This window comes from Lynx rufus, unplaced genomic scaffold (genome assembly GCF_022079265.1).
Source record: "Lynx rufus isolate CCGP_SWC_20201006 ecotype Redwood Valley unplaced genomic scaffold, mLynRuf1.p SCAF_3, whole genome shotgun sequence".
Lineage (NCBI taxonomy): Eukaryota > Metazoa > Chordata > Mammalia > Carnivora > Felidae > Lynx > Lynx rufus.
The window spans coordinates 47374930-47397171 of NW_025814845.1; the positions used below are offsets into that span (position 1 = coordinate 47374930).

General features: G+C 34.4%; 1 protein-coding gene across 18 annotated transcripts in view; it reads left to right on the forward strand.

Annotated features, from left to right (window-relative positions):
- Window positions 1-22242, forward strand: part of ADGRL3 (adhesion G protein-coupled receptor L3) — a 497188-nt gene that overhangs the window by 413623 nt on the left and 61323 nt on the right. For all 18 annotated transcript variants that reach the window (XM_047091224.1, XM_047091225.1, XM_047091226.1 and 15 more), the window contains 2 exons: window positions 7666-7732; window positions 9796-9887. In XM_047091224.1, coding sequence (XP_046947180.1) covers window positions 7666-7732; window positions 9796-9887 — 159 coding nt within the window. The remainder of the gene's footprint in view (window positions 1-7665; window positions 7733-9795; window positions 9888-22242) is intronic.

Consider the following 22242-nt stretch of genomic DNA (forward strand, 5'->3'; position numbering starts at 1 on the left):
AAACACATACACACAAAACACACATAATTTGTTTTTGAGAAGTTGCTTAGTTTGCCATCAATTTACAATGCTTGTAAGATAATTTTATTATTATTTTCTGATATCGTTTAGTGAAATCTTTTTATCTGTGCTGACAGTATTCTCGAGAATGTACTTAGAATTACATTTAGTCACAATAATTGGACACTCAAAAAATGAGTTTAGAAGATCAATATAGTCATTTAAAAAAATAAGCAACTCTCAGCTGGTGGACTACATTCTAAATTGTACCGTTAACAATGGGCATTTATTCAATTTTATCTCTGTTGTTGTTTCTTCTCTTAGTCTCTCTTACACTCTTATCCTTATGCACGTTCAGTGACGTCATCCAATAAATGATACTGTCAGACAATAAAGGCTGGCATTGACTTAACGATAATTTAAACAGGGCTGATTTGGAATTTTTGTGCTAGATACTTTTATTTTATGACCTGAAACTAATTAGTTCATGTAAATTTTAATTACCTCAATATTACCAAAAAAATGCAAACCATTTTAACAATTAAATTTTCTTTAAAGAGAAAATCACATTTATAGTTTATACCACTTTCCTCACAATCAAATAATATAAGAGAAAAGAGTGGTTAACATGATGGGTAGATGGGAAAAGAATTGGGAGCAGGTTCCAGGAGGAGGGAGGGCTTGGAACAGAGTAAAGCCCAAGGAATAGTCCAAGATTTAAAACGTGGGCTTGAGTATTTGTAAGGGGTTTCCGAAATATGTCAATTAGGTCATAAACATTTATAGTGAATCAGAACATCATTGAGTACTAGAAGCATAACCAAGGTCTTAAAAATAATTGAAATCAAATTTTATGATCTGAAAATTATTATAAATCATCTATTAAGTCTTATATTTGTCTCCCTAGCTCAATAGTTTAAGAACAACTCTAAAAGAGGTAGTCTCCCCTGTGCTGGTTAAAAACCCCCACCCCCAGTTTTTTATTTTCACTTCATTATTCAACCCATGTAATCATTTGGGTAGAAAAGTGAGTATTGATTTTTTTAAATTGTTTTTCAATGTTTATTTATTTTTGAGAGAGACAGACCATGAGTGGGGGAGGGGCAGAGAGAGCCAGAGACACAGAATTTGAAGCCAGTTCTAGGCTCCAAGCTGTCAGCACAGAACCTGACACTGGGCTTGAACTCATGAGCTGTGAGATCGTGACCTGAGCTGAAGTCAGATGCTTAACCAACTGAGCCACCCAGGCACCCCTAAAAATATTTTTTAATATTTATTTTTGAGAGACAGAGCACGAGTGGGGGAGGGGCAGAGAGATGGAGACAGAATCCGAAGCAGGCTGCAGGCTCTGAGCTGTCAGCACAGAGCCTGACTCAGGGCTTGAACTCATGAACTGAGAGATCATGACCTGAGCCGAAGTTGGACGCTTAACCAACTGAGCCCCTTGATATTTTTTAAATACTAGATTATAGTATTATTAAACAAGGAGCCCAGCTAAATAACATTGAATTGGATGGGGACTCCTGGCCGGCTCAGTGGGTAGAGCATGTGACTCAGATCTTAGGGCCTTGAGCTCCAGCCCCACCTCAGGGGCTGTAGCTATGGACAGGTCACTTAGATTTCCAGAGTTTCATTCTCCAATCTATAATTCCAATCAATAAGCACCTTGCAAAACTATTACAAAGTTTGAGAATATGTGTTTTTGTATATATGATTAAATAGATATGTATATGTGTATGTGTATGAATATATATATATATATCTTTTTAAATTTATAATAAACAAATGTTTATTTCTGAGAGAGTGTGAGCAGGGGAGAGGCAGAGAGGGAGAGGGGGACAGAAGACCCAAAGTGGATTCTTCACTGACAGCAGAGAGCCCAATGTGGGGCTCGAACTTAGAAAGTGCGAGATCATGACCTGAGCCAAAGTCGGATGCTTAACTGAGCCACCTAGCGCCCCTATATATAAGTAAGCATATATGTAAAGTATCTGGTATATATAAGCATTTATTGAATTAGAAATATTATTATTACTGGTACTATTATTTGTCTGATACAAATAAAGAAATACAGATTTTATGATTAGCAACATTGTTCTAATTTAGTACAATAAATTTATTAAAAGCATCCGTTTATAGAGTAGTGATTACAATTCTTATGTTGTTGCCTCAATTAACTTAAGCAATGTGGGACCATGGGAAATATTCCAACAGTTAGTAATAATAAATTAAAGCTTTTCTAACCTTTGTAGTCCACCCTAAAAGTGTGGGATGTATTTTGCTGATGAAGTAGTGAAACATTTATCTTTCAAGTAACATACTGGGGACATGAAGATAATATAACCTGCATTTCATCTATGAGATCTAGTGCTGAATTCTGCGATCCCAAGCTGTAGGTGAACCACAAATGCTAGTCTTGACTACCACTGGTCACACTCCATTCCTGCATCACTCTGCCAATATTTTTTCCAGTTCATATACTTGCTCACAAAGTATTTCAAGATTAGATGCATGAGTGTGCTGTAATGAAAATGGCATTAAAAAATCTGAACAGGGCGGGGCACCTGGGTGGCTCAGTCGGTTGAGCGTCTGACTTCAGCTCAGGTCATGGTCTCGCAGTTCGTGGGTTCGAACCCCACGTTGGGCTCTGTGCTGACAGCTCAGAGCCTGGAGCCTGTTTCAGATTCTGTGTCTCCCTCTCTCTCTGACCTTCCCCCGTTCATGCTCTGTCTCTCTCTATCTCAAAAATAAATAAACGTTAAAAAAAAATCTGAACAGGGGAAAAAAAAGTCTTAACAAGGGCGCCTGGGTGGCTTCAGTCAGTTAAACATCTGGCTCTTGATTTCAACTCAGGTCATGATCTCACAGTTCATGAATTAGAGCCCCACATCAGGCTCTGCACTGACAGTATGAAACCTGCCTGGGATTCTCTCTCTCTCTCTCTCTCTCTCTCTCTCTCAAAATACATAAATAATCTTAAAAAAAATCTTAACAGACATACTATGCACTGAGTTTAGAACCAAAGTTATTATGCTTGAAGTATATATTTGCCCCTTTTCCCCCTCACTTCCTTTTTTTCTTGCCCCAATTCTCTTTATTCCTTCTTTTCTCTCTCAATCTTGCCAGATATTTGTAGTACAAATATAAAGAGATCTGCATATGTTACAGAGAAAAGAAATATTATGTATTATACAAACTCTCATAAACAACCTGATATAATTAAGCCTTGTAAGTTTTATGGTCTAGTAGTAGCCAAATATTGTTTATTGGCTACATTTAATACTCACCAAGGATGGTTCAGTCTGCAATTTGGAGTCGAGTAGAAGTGAAGAAAACACCATTGTTAACTTACATTGTTTCAGACCCTGGAGAATAGTCAGATATCTAGTTGGATAAGAGTAAATTAAATAGGCAACAAAATATAATGTCCCAGAGCATATTAATGACACTATATTAAACATGCTAACTTGACATAAGGAAGTAGATTCTGATAATGTTACTGAAATCTAAAAGCATTGTAAAACAAATGTTTTAGGTGGCACTTAATATACGTTGGGTAATTAACTTACCAGTTTTCTAAATACAGAATCAGACATTTTTTAAAATGACTAATGATAATAAAATGGTAATTTAATAGTAGAAGAAAACAAGCTTTAGAAGTATGTTCTTGTCTATTTCTCTTGTTTTGAGAAATTAATTTGTTTTATTATTTCTGTGTATACATGAAGGTGATAAAGGCTGGGTTGATAATTGACATTTTTATGGAAGACTGATCCGATATCAACACTTTATTATTTAATTTGCAATATGATTTCTTACATTTTAGAAGAGAATAATTCTGCAATATGCCAGTTCTTTTGAATATTTAATCAGTAAACTTGTGTTAATATAGTAAGACTTCATCAAATATATAACAATATATTCTGGTTTTACAATTTGAAAAATGCTACAAAAAGATAATTTTTATGACTTCTTTGTATTAGGCAAATGGGAAAAAGTCAAGGTTTATGATATATGACAAGCACTCCTTTGAATTCCAAAATATATCTGATCTCAAAATATTTTTCAACATGACTTCAAATAAGCATGTAGTGAGGTCAGAATGTACTTGCTTTTTCAACTGCAAGCCATCTCTTTTGTACTGGTATAAACATCCTTTATAAATTATATTCATATGACTGAATTTCATTAGAAAAAGAAATTGACATATCTTAAAAATTAGCAAGAATGGTCTATTAACATTAATGGCTTCACAAATTAAATATTGCTTAGTGGATGAAGGCAATTTTCAGATAAATCATATTCTTCAATAACAGGTCTGTCTAGCCATTTGCAAGCTGGACTTTATTGTGCTTCATGAAGTAAGTTGTTCCTCTCACATTTGTCTCCTCTTAACCTGAGCATTTTCACTATAGCCACATCACATTGAATGGCCTAGACTTCTTGAATACCATGACATGGGATATATGTGTCCATGCATGTAATAAACACCTGACATAATACTCTCCTTTACCTTAAAGCCAGGTGAATTCTTTCAACATTGGCACAGGGAACTCGGGGCAGGAATCATTCAAACTTTTAAGGTAGTTAATGGGAAAGAGAGAAAGCTTTGAGAAAACCAGCATGTGGCCAAAAACAACAGCAGGTGTGGCCATATGGCAATCGAATTAGAAAAGGGATTTTTGCCACACTGCCTTCCAGAAGATAGTCAAGCCCAGAGAGTGCTCAAGAAGGGATGATTTACTCAGTACATTTTAAGTGTTTCATATTGCCTCTTTCACTGATCCTCTCCAAAGGGAATTTAAATCTATTACACCAAATAGATATTGTAGCATTTTCTTAAAAAATAAAAAAATAATAATTTCTAAAGTAATTTCAGTTCCACATTTAAAGATCACTACGCCAAAAGCATGTTTATTTCCAAATAAAGCATTTGCTGAGACTGTTTTCCAAAAAGTAAAGCTTTGTAAGGCTAAAATTTAATGGCATTATTTCATTTTAACAACACATTTGGTGAGATGATTTAAAAATTTTAAATTCCCTACCTAGTCCAAAGCACTCTGTAATAACATAATTTAAATTATCTTTGTAAGAATCCTTAACCTGTAGAGTAACATTTTTTCAGAAGTTCTTGAAGCACATTTTCTTTTAAAAAGAATTTGAAGATGTGTTTTATGTCTTAAATTAGCTCTCAAAAACACATTTGACCTACAAAACAACAGGAGCTATACTATTAACAGTCATTACAAAATTTATTAGTATTGTATCATGTTATAATTTCAGCAGCATTCTTGGACTCAGTGTGTGTGTGTGTGTGTGTGTGTGTGTGTGTGTGTGTGTGTGTGTGTTCTAATATGGGAAAATGTCCATGCTTTGTCTTTTATTGTTCTTATCTTGAGGTCTTGAAGGAAAATATGGTCTTTGATGAGAACCAAGAGAGATTCATGAATACTTCCTCTGTTCTGGTCTTCCCCCTCCACACACACACACACCTGTATTAGGGTGATAGCAAACTACCCTGTGGTCAGCATGAAGATAATATTCATATTTCAAACCTGAATTTTCTGGTTTGATTCTGCTTGTTGGCACCACCATACTTTTATTTTCCATGACCACAGTTTTTGGACAACAGACCAACAAAAAGATAACTAATTAAGCAAGCTAAGAGCTAGCAGTTTAAGTATTTATTGTTTCCATGATAGCATTTTTTCAAGTAGGATTGTTATGTTTATCTTGAATATAGGAAAAAATATCCGTCTATTAAAAAAATATGAACTTGTAGTCAGTTTCTTTTTGGAAGACAAATATTAAACTTCTGTTGAAATTACATATATTTAACTTAGTAGAAGAAAGCTGGATTTTTGTTGTTTTAAAATTGATCTTTTCAGAGTATATGGTTATTTTTAATTTGCTTAAAAATTTAGGATTTAACCTTTTTTAAAAAATTAAGTTATGGAAAAGTCAAAAGAAAAACAGTAAACATCACTGCCTCAATCACTCAGATGTTAGACTGTTGTATTTTGGCATGTTGTTTCCAGTAATTATTAAAATAAAACATATGGTTAAGCCCTTTGGTCCACTTTTAGTCCTCCTACTCTCATATTAGAGGCAAACACTAATATGAGTTTGATTTTTTCCCTTTCAATTAAATAAAATTACTTATATGTGTGTGTATATCTGTCAAAAATATAAGTAATATTTTAAATATACACTTGACACTTGAATAGCTCTGAGTGCTGACCCCTGTGCAGTCCAAAATCTGCATATAACTTTTGATCCCCCCCAAACATAACTACTAATAGCTTATTGTTGACCAGACAGAAGCCGTACCGATAATATCAATAGTCAATTAGCACATATTTTATATGTTATACATATGATACACTGTGTTCTTACAATAAAGTAAACTAGAGGAAAGGAAATGTTATTAACAAAACCAAGGAAGAGAAAGTACATTTACAGGACTGTACTGTATTTATCAAAAAATAATCCACATGGAAGTGGACCCACACACTTCAAAACTATGTTGTTCAAGGGTGAACTGCATGTTCAAAGGTGTAAGGCATTTGTTGTTATGATCTCTCTTGTTGACATATAAAAATCCACCTCCTCCCTTTTACCTGTTTTATAACATTTCCTCATATGAATAGAAAATATTTGATTGATCCATTCCTCTACCGATGGACATTGATAAGTTCCTTTCTTCATACCTTCTCTGGTAGTCCATTATTGCTGAGATTTAAGTAACATTTTCATAATAATCAAATACTTATCTACTTTGGACTTGCAGTTTTAGACTACTTAGCAAACCACTCTTGAATATTTTCCACTGGAGGTGTTTTCTTTTTTGATTATTCTTCAAATATAGCAAAATGGCAAATAATTCAAGATATGATTTTTAACATCAAATGTAATTTGTTCAAAATTTACATTAATCTTTCTCATAACTAGTCACTTCCATTTTGTCTTCCTGTCATCCTGAAGAATGAAAATGTAATTTCCCAGAGGCTTTAAGAATTGGGGGAGTATTAAATGTGACTGAAATTAAGTGATTAATAATTTACTTTTGGGTCATGAATCAACTTCACGGGATGCTAAGGATCATTTGCAACCCCAGAAGCATTGGCAGTAACAATGCACTTTTTCAGACTCAAGAACTCTCAAAGGTTGGCTGCCCAACCTAATTAAACTTCAATCTTCTGATACCAAATTTATTTCTTCTTTGTACTGAATTTCCTCAGATCTTCTTGACAGGAAAATGTCACTTTGCCTGACAGCTGATAGACAGGTTATGTAGCACCATAATTGGAGAGAAAAGGATAGCTTAAAGCTACTCGATTTAATGGCTATGTGTATGGCTTTTTCTCTCTTTCTTTTCTTTTCTTTTTTTTTTTTAAGGGTCCTATGACAGACACAAAAGGACTTAGCAAATAGGCCTAGTGCCATTTTTTCCCTGCTTCCTCCAGGGGTAATTATCTTACTCCATCAATAGTGCTGTCAGAAATTGGGCACATAATTCAGCATTTAAATGAACAAGCAATGTAATATTTCCTGTCTCCCAGTGGGATGCTTTGCAGTTCACATTCTTCTCTGTCACTCTCTCACTTTTGATGTATGTCCCATACCCAGTCCTTAATCCCTTCTCTTCCTTGTGTTTCATTGCAGATGTTGGCTCCGACTTGACACCTACTTCATTTGGAGCTTTATAGGACCAGCGACCTTGATAATTATGGTAAGAACTCCTCACTAACTATGTGTCTCCCAGGTCAAAAAATAAAATTTCTATGATCTGGCCATCTTTAATTTACATAGGTGAATTTGGGAAAAGCATCTACTTTTTGACCCTATATGACTCAAGCAATTAGACACTCATTAGAGTCTACTTTTATATTGTAAAAAATGTAATCAACACTGTTGGAGTAGAAAACATGCCTTTGCAAATATTTATGCAGTACCATAGTTCCTTAGGAGCCCGATCCAACATAATCTATTTGGCTTTGTAGGATTTTGAACAGCAATGACTTCAAGTTTCACAACAGTATATTTCCTGTCTTTCATTTACATAATTTGAACTACGAATGAAATCAGAAATTGGAAATGTGGCAATATACCTTACTATTCCTTCCAGTTTTGTTTTTTATATAAATCTCAAAAACTTTAAAATTCAGAAGGATTTCACTTAAGAATGGCACAAATAAGTTATGCAAGTGTTTGGAATCATACTTCTTTTTGTATTTTTAGATGCGTAATATCTTGATTTCAAATATGAATTATTTATTGTAATTTAGTTTCTATTTTTGGCATTATTTATATACTCATCATTTTATAATACAAAGTCATTCTCCAAATAAAATGGCCTCTTGATTCTGAATAAGATATAGATCTCCAATTCATTATCTGAAATCCTTTGAAGCAGGCATATTTTAGAATTCAGAAAGTTTTCAAACTTCAGAAAAACAATATGGTACATGTACTGCATATTAGATAGAATTCCTAGTAGAGAATAAACAGTTGCCCAAAGCAAACACATCAATGAATATCAACAGTAGGGACGAGGCAGGACTCTAAAACCAAACAGTAATAATTCAGCAGAAAAAAAAATGGGAAAGTAAAAGCAAATGGAATAAAGATAGAAGAACCCTATGTTAGTACAAGTTCGGTTTTCCCACCAAATAGATTTAGTTAAGGTTAGGCTTTTTGGCCACTCAATTAATTTTTTAATACTCTCACTTTTCAGACTTTTTGGATTTGATAAAGGATTATAGAATTGTATTATTGAGAGAACTTCAGTAGGGCTTATAATTGGATTTTCCTCGACCCCACCAATCCTAAATTTGGGAACATATTAAAACAAACCAGGTCACAAAGGGCAGTTCAATATATTTTCTATAGTTTGTATATATGTAATATGTGGAATTTACACTGGAACTTTTTGTTTTGTTTTGCTTTAAGTTCTATCCTCTCTCTGGTGATTCTAGTGATATAATAGTATCATTGAGTGTTTTCTGGACTTTAATCCTAGTTTGTTGTAGCATTAGAATTTACCACCATTTTATAATCCTTTTGATCTAGCTCTTCAAAAATATATTATTGATTTTAGTATTTATGTTTTTGGAATGTAACATTTCAAAATATATCCCCAAATAGTAAATTTGGGGCTGTGTTCACAAAATATATCCCCAAACAGTAAATTTGGGGCCACGTTCAGAGGGCAGAAATAATAACACACCTGGAATAATTTTTTTTTGGTTTTTATTTTTTTTAATGTTTATTTATTTTGAGAGAGACAGAGACAGAGAGAGAGAAGACAGAGCACGTGCGCATGCACAAGCAGGATAGGGACAGAGACAAAGGGAGAGAGAGGAATCCCAAACAGGTTCCATGCTGTCAGCATAGAGCCTGACATGGAGCTTGAACTCACCAACCAAGAAATCGTGACCTGACCAGAAATCAAGAGTTGGAACCTTAACCAACTGAGCCACCCAGATGCCCATTTTTTTCAACATATACCTGGCTTTGAGTTGTTTTACAATTTCCACAGCATCATTCCAACTGCTGCTGATTTTTTATTTGTATGTATTTTGGCATAATGGTGCTTTGTAACTCATTGGTATCACAACTCCCTAAAGTGGCTTCTTGCCTTTGCTAAAATACTAGGCAATCATCTATGATCCAATTCCTTTAAAAGTATAGTGAGAGCTAATTTCCCAGAACAACTCATCTGTTATGGAGAATAGACTTACTTTTTTTTTTTTATTCCAGTTATGCTACATAACAGTACCTTTTACATTACAGCTTAATGTAATCTTCCTTGGGATTGCTTTATATAAAATGTTTCATCATACTGCCATTCTGAAACCTGAATCGGGCTGCCTTGATAATATCAAGTAAGTGATTTTTCTTTTTGTTTTCTTTAGCCATCCTAAGTTTGGTACTCTAAATTATCCCTACTTTTAATTCTATTGAAATCTTGTGACAGAATGATGAGGATCGATGTGTTGTCTTTGCTGAATAAGATCATTTATTGACTACTGAGATGACCTGATCTGCCTGAAAATAAGTATAATGAAGCTTTGTCTTCAAAAAAACTTTTTCCCAAAACTCTGATTTTCAACATGAGAAGCTCTTAAGATGTACATTTATTATTTTTTTCCTGAGCCAATACAAAGTTTCTGTATCTGGATAGACTGTTATTTCTTGGAGCAGTAACCACATCAGTTACCAACACCCCATCTCCCCCTTCAGAGCAATGTGAAGAGAGTAGAATGGTGACCCTGTGAGCAGCACAAGGGAGATTTTACACCACAGGAGAAGAATCCCAAGATTATTAATCTGGGCAATTGTAGAGGAGCTGTTATGAAGCTGGCCCCCCTCTCCTTCTGAGAGAGGAAGAGAAAACCCAACTCCCCATGGAAAGTCCTATGGTATATAAATATATAGCTCCAGGCTTTAACCCCTTTGAAATGTTAACACTTCCCTCTTGGGAGGTAAAGCACTCCAGAAGTCTCTCTATCTACTCAGCCATCTTTTAACTTCCAAGGTTTGTCCTTTAATCCAAATTCTATTTCTCTATGCTCAGAAAGCCCTTGCCATGCAGAGATATGAAAATATTCACATTCCTTTCCACACTAGTAGTACTTTTTTATATATATACAAAAGAAGCTAATTTACATTTTCTGAAAAGAAAAATAGTTTCTCAGTATAACCAAAATTTTTATGTTGTCCCTTCAGAGGCTGGGACACTTGAGAGAGATTGTAATGGGGAGATGTACATTAGTCATTAATATATGTTATATATTAAATTGTAATTGTATATAATTTGCCTGTGCTATGTATTAACCTGGCTAAATGTTTTTATTTAAATGAATGTACTTTCAGACGTTTCATGAGGTCACCTGTGACTTTTGAACATTCTCCTCGAACTACCTCAGATAGCAGCTATGTCACCCATTTTTCATCTACATTTAGTGCCTGACACAGTTTCTTGCCCATAGTAGGCCTTTAATGAATGTTATAGAATAAAGCAATACATTAAAGACTTTAGTGACAAAAGTGTATTGACACTAAGTGGTTAATTTTGTTGAAGGAATCATCTGTTTAAATTTACTGAAAAGGATAGCTAAGAAATTAGAGAAATAATATAATGGAGCAAAATAAGAATTATCAACAATGAGTAGTAGACTTTTGTAGTTCGTAATGTTACTTAGTTGTGATAATAGTCATTACTTTCTTGAATTATGTACAATTAGACTGCCTTTCTAAACTGTAGTATTCGTTCCTTGGACTGTCTGTTCCTGATGAAATTGAATTTAGATAAGTAAGTAAGTAAATAAATAAATAGGCTTGTAAAATAAGTTTTCTTTGCCATATCATATTTTATTACTTTAGTGTAAATGATAACTTCTTTGTCTCTTTTATTTTATGGTATAAAGCAAACTGCAAGTAATACTTTATTACCATTTATGTTGTTTTTAAAGTACTATCAAAAGTGAATACTTTGGTATCTATGTAACAGCTTTTACAACATAAAAAAATCAGCAAAAAAAGGTCTTGTGCTTATTATAGTCACATATTTTAAAAGACCAATTTGTTCTGTAATTATTCATATATATTTCTTCAGGTGATATGGGTCAAGTCTTTATGATGTTATTGCTTAAAAAAACAAACACACAAATGGCAATAATTACATGCATGACATTGATGGCATTAAGCTTTATATTACAAAGCAAAGTAAAGCCTTAAATGAGAATATCTTGATTTAAGTTCTGTCCAAGCTGCTTTATAGTTTATAGCCTTTGGAAAATTTATCTAACCTTGTGAAGCCTTCCTGTCCTTTTAAAATGAGTACAATAATGGGGCACCTGGCTGGCTCAGTCAGTAGACATGTGACTCTTGATCTCAAGGTTGTGACTTCAAGTCCCACATTGGACGCAGAGCTTACTTATAAATAAATAAATAAATAAATAAATAAATAAATAAATAACCTACTTGTAAAAATAAAAATAAGACAAAATGGGTATAATAATGAAACATAGCCAACCATCAAATGAGCAGAGGAATATACATACAAGCCTTTGATGATTTTTTCTAAAGAGTCAATAAGGCAAGAAGAGAAATTAAGTAGTTATTAGAAGGGATAGTTTTGAGATGGAAAAAACAGGGTATGGACGTGCTGATGGAGAAGAACAGTAATAGAGTGGTTAGAAACATAAGAAAGGGAATCATTGTTATAGCTGAGACTTGAGGAATTGTAGAGAATGAGATCCAGAATAGTGGTCAACCAATTCTACTCTATTAGATTACATGAAGGACGCTTTTCTACCTAGGTAAGAGAAGAAAGGGTGTTCTTTTCCACTGAGACTGGATGAAATAAGTAATATATATGATGTAGATATGGTGGAGAGGCAGGGCAGGGCAGTAAACTGAGGAATTTCTGCCCACTCTCCTCTATGAAGTAGGAAAGAAGGCCATTTGCAGGACACAGGGGCATGTGGGAGAGGGAAAATAAGAAAGCAATCTCAAGAAAATATTCCTTAAACTTCCCAGAATCTGAAGGACATTTCATTTTATTTAAAATATATTAACTATTTAAGAAGTACTTGTAAAGAAATCAACAGGGCATAATTGGTAAGGAAAGAAGAATTTTAAAAAGGTAATAATGATTTTGATCACTAGGGAAAGCACAAAGCCTGTCATCCTTTTTTATTTTGAAAAATTCACAAGGATCTGTATAATAATGTATTTTTAAATATTACAGGTGATATGAGAGTATTTATTTGTAAATAAATTTTATAAATTTATAAATTTATCTGGATAATCTTTTTTTCAGTATATAAGACAGGGTATAAAATTTAATAATGTTTTCTTGGGGTTTTTTTTATTTTTGTAAAATGATTAAGATGAGCCACTTTATTAAGATTGTTCACTTTATTGAGGACAACTTATAAGACCTTTTGAAAGTCAACATCTTTCTAAAACCATTCATTCAATTATCAAATATTTACTGCCTTCATTATGCATGTTCTTTCACACATAGATCTCTCCTTTATCTAAAATGTGTTTGCTTCTCCCCGTATTCACTGCCACCATTTAGTTAGTTAGTTAGTTAGTTAGTTATTTTTAATTTATTTCTGAGAGAGAGAGAGAGAGAGAGAGAGAGAGACAGAGAGAGACAAAGCATGAACAAGGGAGGAGCAGAGAGAGACAGAGACACAGAATTGAAAGCAGGCTCCAGGCTCTGAGCTCTCAACTGAGAGCCCAAGGCTGGCCTCCAACTCATATGAGATCGTGACTTGAGCCACTTAACTAACTGAGCCATCTGGGCACCCCTGCCACCATTTTTTAAAAGCCACCATCAACTTCTGCAGAACCACTGCAGTGGTCTTGTAATATCTTTCCTTGTATTGATTCTTGCTGCCACCTTCAGCTAAAGCGATCTCTTTAAAAGCAAATCCCACTATGCAACTCCCTTGGGTAAAACTCTTCAGTGGCTTCCTGTTACTCTCACACAAAAGTCCAGACTCCCTACCCCACCCTACAAAACCTTCCTGGTCTAGTCGCTTCTTTCTTTCTTTAACCTCTTGTTTTGTTTGTAAATATTTATGCATTTATTTTTGAGAGAGAAAAAGTGAGCAGGAGAGGGGCAGAGAGAGAGGGAGAGAGGGACTGAACCACAAGCAGACCCTGAACTATCAGTGCAGAGCCTGATGAGGGCCTTGATCTCACAAACGGTGAGATCATGACCTGAGCCAAAATCAACAGTCTGATGCTTAACTGTCTGAGCAACCAAGGTGTCCCTGGCCTCTTGTTAAGCCATTTGCCCCTCTGGCACTCTGGATGTACTCTCTTTTGCTTCAGGTTTTAACTCTGCTGTTTCCCTTCCCTAACACTTTCTTTTCCCTAACACTATGCCTGGCTGACTTCCAATCTACCTTAATTAATTTAACTTTTTTAAAAATAATTTAATTATATTTTAAATCAAAATTTATTTCATCGTCAGTAAAATAAGCACATTTTTGTGTTAGTTTAGAGAATTCATTTGGCTGGCTCATTACTATATTAATGTTATACTCTGTAAAAAATAATAGAGTGAATTACTATAGGTAACAGGATTACTGAGGAACTGAGGTATGCCAATTCTCAGATTTCTAAATAAGTAATTAAAATTTAAAACTACATTTCTATTTGCTGTTTGCTTACTTGTCTTTTGTCTCTTTTTCATCAAAATAGGTAATCATTTGAAAAAAAAAGTAATTCCAGTCTTTATAAGTTTCTGGTTGAGTTTTTGACAAGTTGAAATTGCAGCTTATAGTAATCATAGCAAAAATCTAATTTTAAATACATACATATATGTAAATATGAATAAAGTAATTATTGAATTATTACCAGCACAAAGTCAACCTCCACTGTTGCTGAAGTATAATGATGTGTAAAACTATTTTTTTTATTTTTAAAAATGTTTATTTATTTTTTTTTGAAAGAGAGAGAGCATGTGCATGAGTGCACAAGCAGTGGGGGGGGTGGGGGGTGGAGAGAGAGAAGGGGAGAGAGAATCCCAAGCAGGCTCCGCACGGTCATCCTCACAGAGTCCAACACGGGCTCCATCTCAGGAACTGTGACATCATGACCCGAGCTTATATCAAGAGTTGAACACTTAACCGACTGAGCCACCCAGGTGCCCCCTAAAACTTTACTTCTTGAGGAGCATTTATAGCACTCTTGACAATTACCTTCAAAATAAAAATGTACTGTTTACATGGTTATCAACTATTTCTTCTATTATTGGTTTAATAACATCACAGGTACTTTAAAGACTAAAAAGTCATAGTAGAGGCTTTTAGGCCTAAGAAAGAAAATCAGTGCCTGTATGGAGGGACAAGGAGTCAACTTAAGCTTCCCTTTCTTGTGTTTGTCCCTTTGCCCTTTCCCATATATAGAATTTGGCATCAAGACTTCCAGTTTTGGCTTAGTCATGTTTTCTGATTTCTGGTCTCTCCTCTTACCTTAGGTTTAGCAGGCGTGGTGGGTTGGCAAACATATTGTCACATGGTTTAAAGAAATACTTTCACTTTTCTTCCTTCTTCCCTGTGCTCTAATTGCTAAGGGAAGACAATAATAGAGGGGAGCGATGACTTCAGTGTCAGACACACTTGGGTTTGATTTTCTATTCAGTCTTGTAACGGTTATATTACCTTGTAAGTTTCATCATGGCTCTCCTCTGAATTGGGCATAATTGTATCTACTTTGTAGAGCTTTGAGATAATTAAATATAATTATATGTATAATGCATACATCACATAATTTGTGCCCATACATAATGGTATGATTATTTTTAACTATAATGTAGAAATACACTGCTTCCTTTGGCTCTTTGCGTTTTCCATGGTGAAATCTGCTCAACTTCATATCAAAATCCTGTTAGAATTTGACTGCCTAGAATTTGTTTACCATGGGCTATCATTAAGAATGTTGTTAAGGATGGCTTTAAAAAAAAAAAACCAAACTTATTCTATTATGAAAGAATTGGCTATAGGAGTAAAATGTTCATTTAACTATTAAATAGCAAATTTTATAGTTAGTCCTGAAGAAAAAAAAGTATGCTCGGTGAGTTTGGACACCTGCCATACATAAAGAAATCTAAGAAGGCTCTAAATAACTTAAGGGCTGAATAATAATTTTAAAAAAGTTATACCTCACCAGTGTCAGTAATTACTTATTCTGTTCCTTAAAGGTAACTTTCACTTTGAGGACTATGTTTCTAGATGTTGCTGGAAACAGTTAACTCAGAATTACATTCAGCTTGAATGTAATATGTTACATTATTACATTATTACATTATTGCTTTATGGAGTTAGGGTGTAGCGTTCTGTAAATAGAAGACAGAAGAGCAAATTGACTTAATCTTGAAAAATGCAACAATATCACCAGAATATTTTAAGGCTTTAAGTTTTCTCCTTATATTAATACATTAAGATGGCTATATATGTATATGTAGCTAGAAGAGAGAGGGTATGTGGGAGAAAGGAGAGAGAGCCAGCCGCCTTTTCAAACAGCAGGTATCATCTTTATACTGTGGTCAGAGCAATATCCTAAAAAGAGTTCGAACCTTTATGAGGGTAGTAAGTCTAGTTCTGAGTTGTGTTTAGTAAAAATATTGATCCATTTCAAAGTTTCCAGATGAGTTTTTATGAAAATGTTTTTAGTACTTTCTCATTTTTCTCTAAATATTAGCTAGTGATATAAAAATGTTGAAATATTAAGTTTTTTAGAAGGAAGGTCAGTATAGTCCATATAGTCCATGAAGACTTAAAAAAATAGCTTATGTCTCCAAGCAATTGATTTTATTCATAGTTTACCTTTCACCACGGATGCTGCTAAATTCCAATGAAAATTTTACCAATTTCTAAGTATTTTAAATATTTAGAGATGTGGTTTTAAAAACTGTCATCTCTCTTATAAAAAGATTACTGGGTCAGCACACTAGAGTAAAGATGTGTTTCACCAAATCTTTTTTTTTTTTTAATCAGGTAAACCTGCTCATTCCCATATATCCCATAAGCACGCATTCTAGAAAGAGTAGAAATAGTCATTGATTTATTTTATTGATTATAATAAGATACAATAATGTTCAAGAAAATTCTGAAAGGTATATCATCTATCTGTTATTTCATTTTTCCCAGTCTTCCTCCACTTCCTTGGTCTGTGGTTAAAGATCCCTGGAAATGCGTCATAACATTATCATAAATGATCCAGGTGTTTCTGAAGAGTAATAGTCTAAAAAACACTGTGTGCAGTTCTGTGTATTGATATAACACCACTAGATTTGTTTCCAACAAGTTAAGGTAGTAAGTAGCCGTTAGTCTTTTACTGAGTAAGTTAATTTCCACAGTAAAAGCATTTCGCACTTACCTGGAAAATGAATTTCAGCCACAGATTCACAAAGGTGTGCATTCTGCAAGTGTTGTTGCCAGTCTCGTTGAATCATGCATTTTAAAGTTTTCTGAAATGTAAAAGTGTTTCTCTCTCTCTTTTTTTTCTTAAGTTTTTTTTTTTCATTAAAGTGTATTTAAATCCCCATATGATCTTTCTAGAAGCCAGGTGGTTTATGCATCACTGTTTTATACACTGAGAGAGCTGACATTTGAGGAAAATAGTTTGAAGCATGACTGTCGTAGGCACACTGGAACTGTTCTGCATTATACTTAAGATCAAATAATAGTTTCACTTTTCCCTAAGATAATCACATAAAATTTATATCAAATTTAGGAGAGTCAGTTAGAGTCTAAGGATGAGAAAGCCTGAAAGGCTGCCTACCTAAGGGAAAAATAGTTCTTCTTTATAGTAAAAAACATAAAAATTAGCAGTTTTTTTTTGTTTTTTGTATGTGACTTAGACTGAGATTTCCTTTGTATCCTACGTGAGGTGTGCAGTCAGAATTTGGAAGAGCTTGGGAAATGGAATGTTTTTTATGAAACCAACATTTCTGAAGTCAATAAGATTCATTTTCCCCAAAAGTAGTTAAGTGCAAATTTTCATAAGAGTGGAAGAAGTCTGAGTGAAAATTATAAGTAAATGACATTAGTATTCCATCTTATTCACAGATTTTATTTAATTTTTACATAGGAACTTTTATTTGATTTTTATTTTTTAATTTTTCATTAGTTTATTTAATAAATCAGAAGTACTAAAATTTTGGATTTATTTTGAAGACAAACAATTTGTGAATTTATTTTATATAGGCTATAAGAGAAAGGAGTGGATTGTGATTTCAAAGTTTGTTGCTTGGGGTACTGGAAGGGTGAGTTGTTATTACTAAGATGTGGAAAACTGTAGGAAAAATACATGAGGTGTCAGTCAAGAGAGGTTTTTTTCAACAACATAACTTTGAAAGACGGAACATCTCAGTGTCGATGTGGAGTAGGTCGTTGGAGCAATGACAATGAACCCTGGAGATTTCAGTTTGGATTCATCACTGTGTAGGTCTGTTTTATTTTATGTTTGCATGTAGTGGTTTTATATTTTATTGTGTTTATTTTATTTAAAAAAATTACATTTATTTGTTTTTGAGAGACAGAGAGAGACAGAGCACAAGTGGGGAAGGGGCAGAGAGAGAAGGAGACACAGTATCTGAAGCAGGCTCCAGGCTCTGAGCTGTCAGCACAGAGCCTGACATGGGGCTCGAACTCACAAACTGTGAGATCATGACTGAGCCGAAGTCGGATGCTCAACCGACTGAGCCACCCAGGCCCCCCAATTGTGTTTAGTATTGATTTCACTTTCTGTATATTTATTATTTTCCATAATGCCAAATAATCCTTTTTGGTTTGTCACAGCGATACATCTCCTTTAAAAATTAAGCAGAGTGAAATGATTTGAAAAAAAAAGCAGTAAAATAGTAAAAGTGGTATGTGATAAGTATGTGGTATATATATATATACTTTTTTTCAAATCATTTAATATAATATTTAATATAAATAATAATTTGATATCATTAATATAATATTTTTTCAAATCATATAATATTCTATATATATAAAAGTAGGGGGGCGCCTGGGTGGCGCAGTCGGTTAAGCGTCCGACTTCAGCCAGGTCACGATCTCGCGGTCCGTGAGTGCGAGCCCCGCGTCCGGCTCTGGGCTGATGGCTCAGAGCCTGGAGCCTGTTTCCGATTCTGTGTCTCCCTCTCTCTCTGCCCCTCCCCCGTTCATGCTCTGTCTCTCTCTGTCCCAGAAATAAATAAACGTTGAAAAAAAAAAAGTGGTATGTGATGGTGTAATAAGATAGTGATATTCTAGTCACACTGGTTTCCCTCACTAGTCACTAGAACGTATGTTTCTGTTAGGATAGCTCCTGCCGTAAGTATCAAATGCTGACCCATATTGTGGTCTAAATTATGACACCGATGATTTATGGGCCCAAACAATCCAGAACCAGATGGTTCCAGAGTCAGTTCAGTAGCTCATTGATGTTAGTCAGGACTAAGCTCCATCTATCCTTCCCACAAACAGCTTCCCTGTGGCCACTCCTCAGACCTAGAAGTGTGGGTACTGGCTGCAATCTTAGGAAAATTGGTCAAGGTGGATTTTTTTTTAAATCTATATGATACTGGATAAAATAAAGGGATATTGGGTAAAATAAAATAAGAACACCAATGACTATAAATAACCATGTGTCACTAAATTTTAGACATATTAGAAATTCTGAGCCTACAAAATAGATTTAGAAAAAGCATCCAGTGAGAGAGGAAGAGGACTAGAGATTCTGGAAGCTGGGTGAATCAAGCCTTTCAGTTAAGGTGGGAACTTAACCATTATCACTGGACCACCTGGAGATCCCTGTGCATTTGACAAAAGCTGTTTTAGCAAAGTGATTGACAATGCCTTATTAGAGTGGATTGAGGGGAGAAAAGGAAGAGAGGAGTTAAAAATGACATGTAAACACAACTCTTTTGGATCTTTTTCTGTAAATAAGAGCCAAGATATGTAGTAGCTGAAGGAAAATGTAAGATCAAGGGAGTTTTGTTTGTGTTTTATCCATTGGTTAATTTTCAGCATGATAGAGATTACAGCCTCTTCCTTTTAATCTGGTAAGAATGGACAAGTAGTTGATGTTGGCAAGAGGGGAGAATTGTGTGGTTTCTACATTTGAGTAGGCAGGGGGTGGGATCTATGTGTACATTGAAGGTTCGTCTTATATAAGAAGGAGTATAGACAAAACAGTTCTTCCTTTATATGATAAAATTATGACTGAGTTCTGTTAACTTACTGGCCAGCAGATGTTTTCCTTTAAAGTAATGTAGTAAACTATCATGACCCATACGTAGTAAGTACCCATTATGTCTAGAAGTATTCGTCTACCTGGGAAGAAAGTTGTATAACATTGAAAACTATAACATTATTCTAAGATTATTTTAATCCTCTACTTCCCTATTTATATATTAACATGAATATTAATATATATACTTGTTATAAACTTAAAATTCTGTGTCTCCTTCTCTCTCTCCTTCCCCTGGTTGTGTTCTCTCTCTCTCTAACGTAAAGAAATAAACATTAAAAAAAAAAAGACGCATAAGGGGGAGGGACTGAGTTGGCAGCAGTGTAAAACTTGCGTGGCTTCTCTGGAGTCTACCCTCCAGCCCTTCCAAAGTGTTCACCAACCCAGAAGCTCCTTGAACTGCAGCATCTGTTAGGGGTTTTAGTGGAGGTTTCATTACAAAGATGTGATTGATCAAATCATTGGCCAATAATGATAGAACTCAATTTCTGGGCCCCCACCCTTTACTAGGGGTGGAGTTGTAGGTAGGAGTGGGGCTGAAAGTTCCAAGCCTCTAATCACGGCTTTTTCTCCAGACCTGTCCCTTCTGCTCACCTCCACTGTTTCCTATTCTTTCTGCCCACCTCCATCATTCATTAGCATACAAAAGACACTGTTATCACTCAAGAGATTTCAGGGGTTTGAGAAAGTCTGCCCCAGGAACAAAGACCAAATATTTATTTTTTTGTTATACCACAGCAATCTTGATTTTTTGAAGTTAGTATGGTGAATATTATAGTACTCATACAAAATTTTCCTTGAAAATGGCTTGCCCTACATTATGTCCAAAAACATATTAGTGATAGAACAGCCTAAGAATGTCATTTTTCTGAGTCATCCTATATTTCTAACTTCTGAAAAAGTTTCCAAAAATCAAGTCTAATTTTCTATTAATATGCTACTGTGTGTATAAGCTACATAATGAAAATTTAATCAAATCTTATGAAAATGAGAACATTTAATTACTGTAAAATTCATTTGTCTCCAAATAGTGTTTTAAATTGCTTTATATATATCATTTAAAAATTAATGTAAGAATCTAGTTACAATTTGGGGATAATTTTTTCTTAAGTTTATTTGTTTTAAGAGACAGAGAGTGCACTCAAATTGAGGAGGGGCAGAGAAGGGGAGAGGCAGAGAGACAGAGAGAAAAGCAAGCAGGCTCCGCTCTGTCAGTGTGGAGTCCAATGCAGGGCTTGAACTCATGAAATGCGAGATCATGACCTGAGCCAAAGTCAGACTGAGCCACCCAGGCACCTCTGGGGATAAAAAACTTTTAACCTCTATGTTTATATTTTTTGTTCATTTAAAAATATAATTGCTCTTTATTTTCCTTGAATTTTAAACATTTGAATAAAGGTTAAAAATATTTAGCAATATCTTGTTTAATTTTTTTTTTAAGTTCATTTCTTTATTTTGAGAGAGAGAGTACACGAGCAGGGGAATGACAGAGAGAGGGAGAGAGAGAGAATCCAAGCAGGCTTTGCACAGTCAGCACAGAGCCCGAGCTGGGCTCTAACTCATGACGTGAGATCATGCCCTGAGCCAAAATCCAGAGTCAGACGCTTCACTGACTGAACCATTCAGGCACCCGATATTTTGTTTAATTCTATTTTGTAAAATGAACTCGTATGTACTATGGGTAAAACTCACAAACATGATTTCATTTACTTTTAATATATTATTTTAATGTAGTTTCAGCTTATAAACAATTATATAAGGAATGAGTAAATTTGGAATTGTAGATTCCAAATGTAAATGAAAGCATTTGAATCACTTTTGATTACTTCCAAGCAGATCATTGTTTTTCAATACAAAAGCCAATTTTTACCCAGTCGTTATTTAAGGGATAGTTCTTTGAAGTATTATGTAGAAGATATGAGTACTTCCAAAGGCTGAATGAAGTACACAAGAAATCTCACTTGTATCATAAATTTTGGGCTTTTAAAAGTTTGTTTTGGTTACTGTAATCAGAACTAACTGGAAATACTTTTTTTTTTCCTAACAGAGCTTTCTTTAAAATGACACAAATTATTTTAAATTGTAATTTTTATTTAGTTCGGTGACTATATATAAATTTGTCTGAAAATTTAACAAAATTTACTGATTTTGAAAATGTGTCGTGGGAAAATTTGAATAAGTAATATTGGGCTGAAAGACTGTTAGCTTCCAAGTCCAAATGAACCCATTTCAAATGCTTCCTGAAGATATTTAAAGTAAAATATTGTAGGCAATATTAAGTTAAATACTATGGTGTATTTTCAGTCACATACTGTAAGTAAAAATTTAGTCATAGATTCCACTACTCCCTGGTTCTGCCCCTAAATCAACTGTAATTGCTGTACTTGATCAGATAGCACTTTGAGATTTTATGTGTTGTTTCTATTTGAAATTTTGTGCAAAATAATAAGACAATTAGTTAACTTGTTG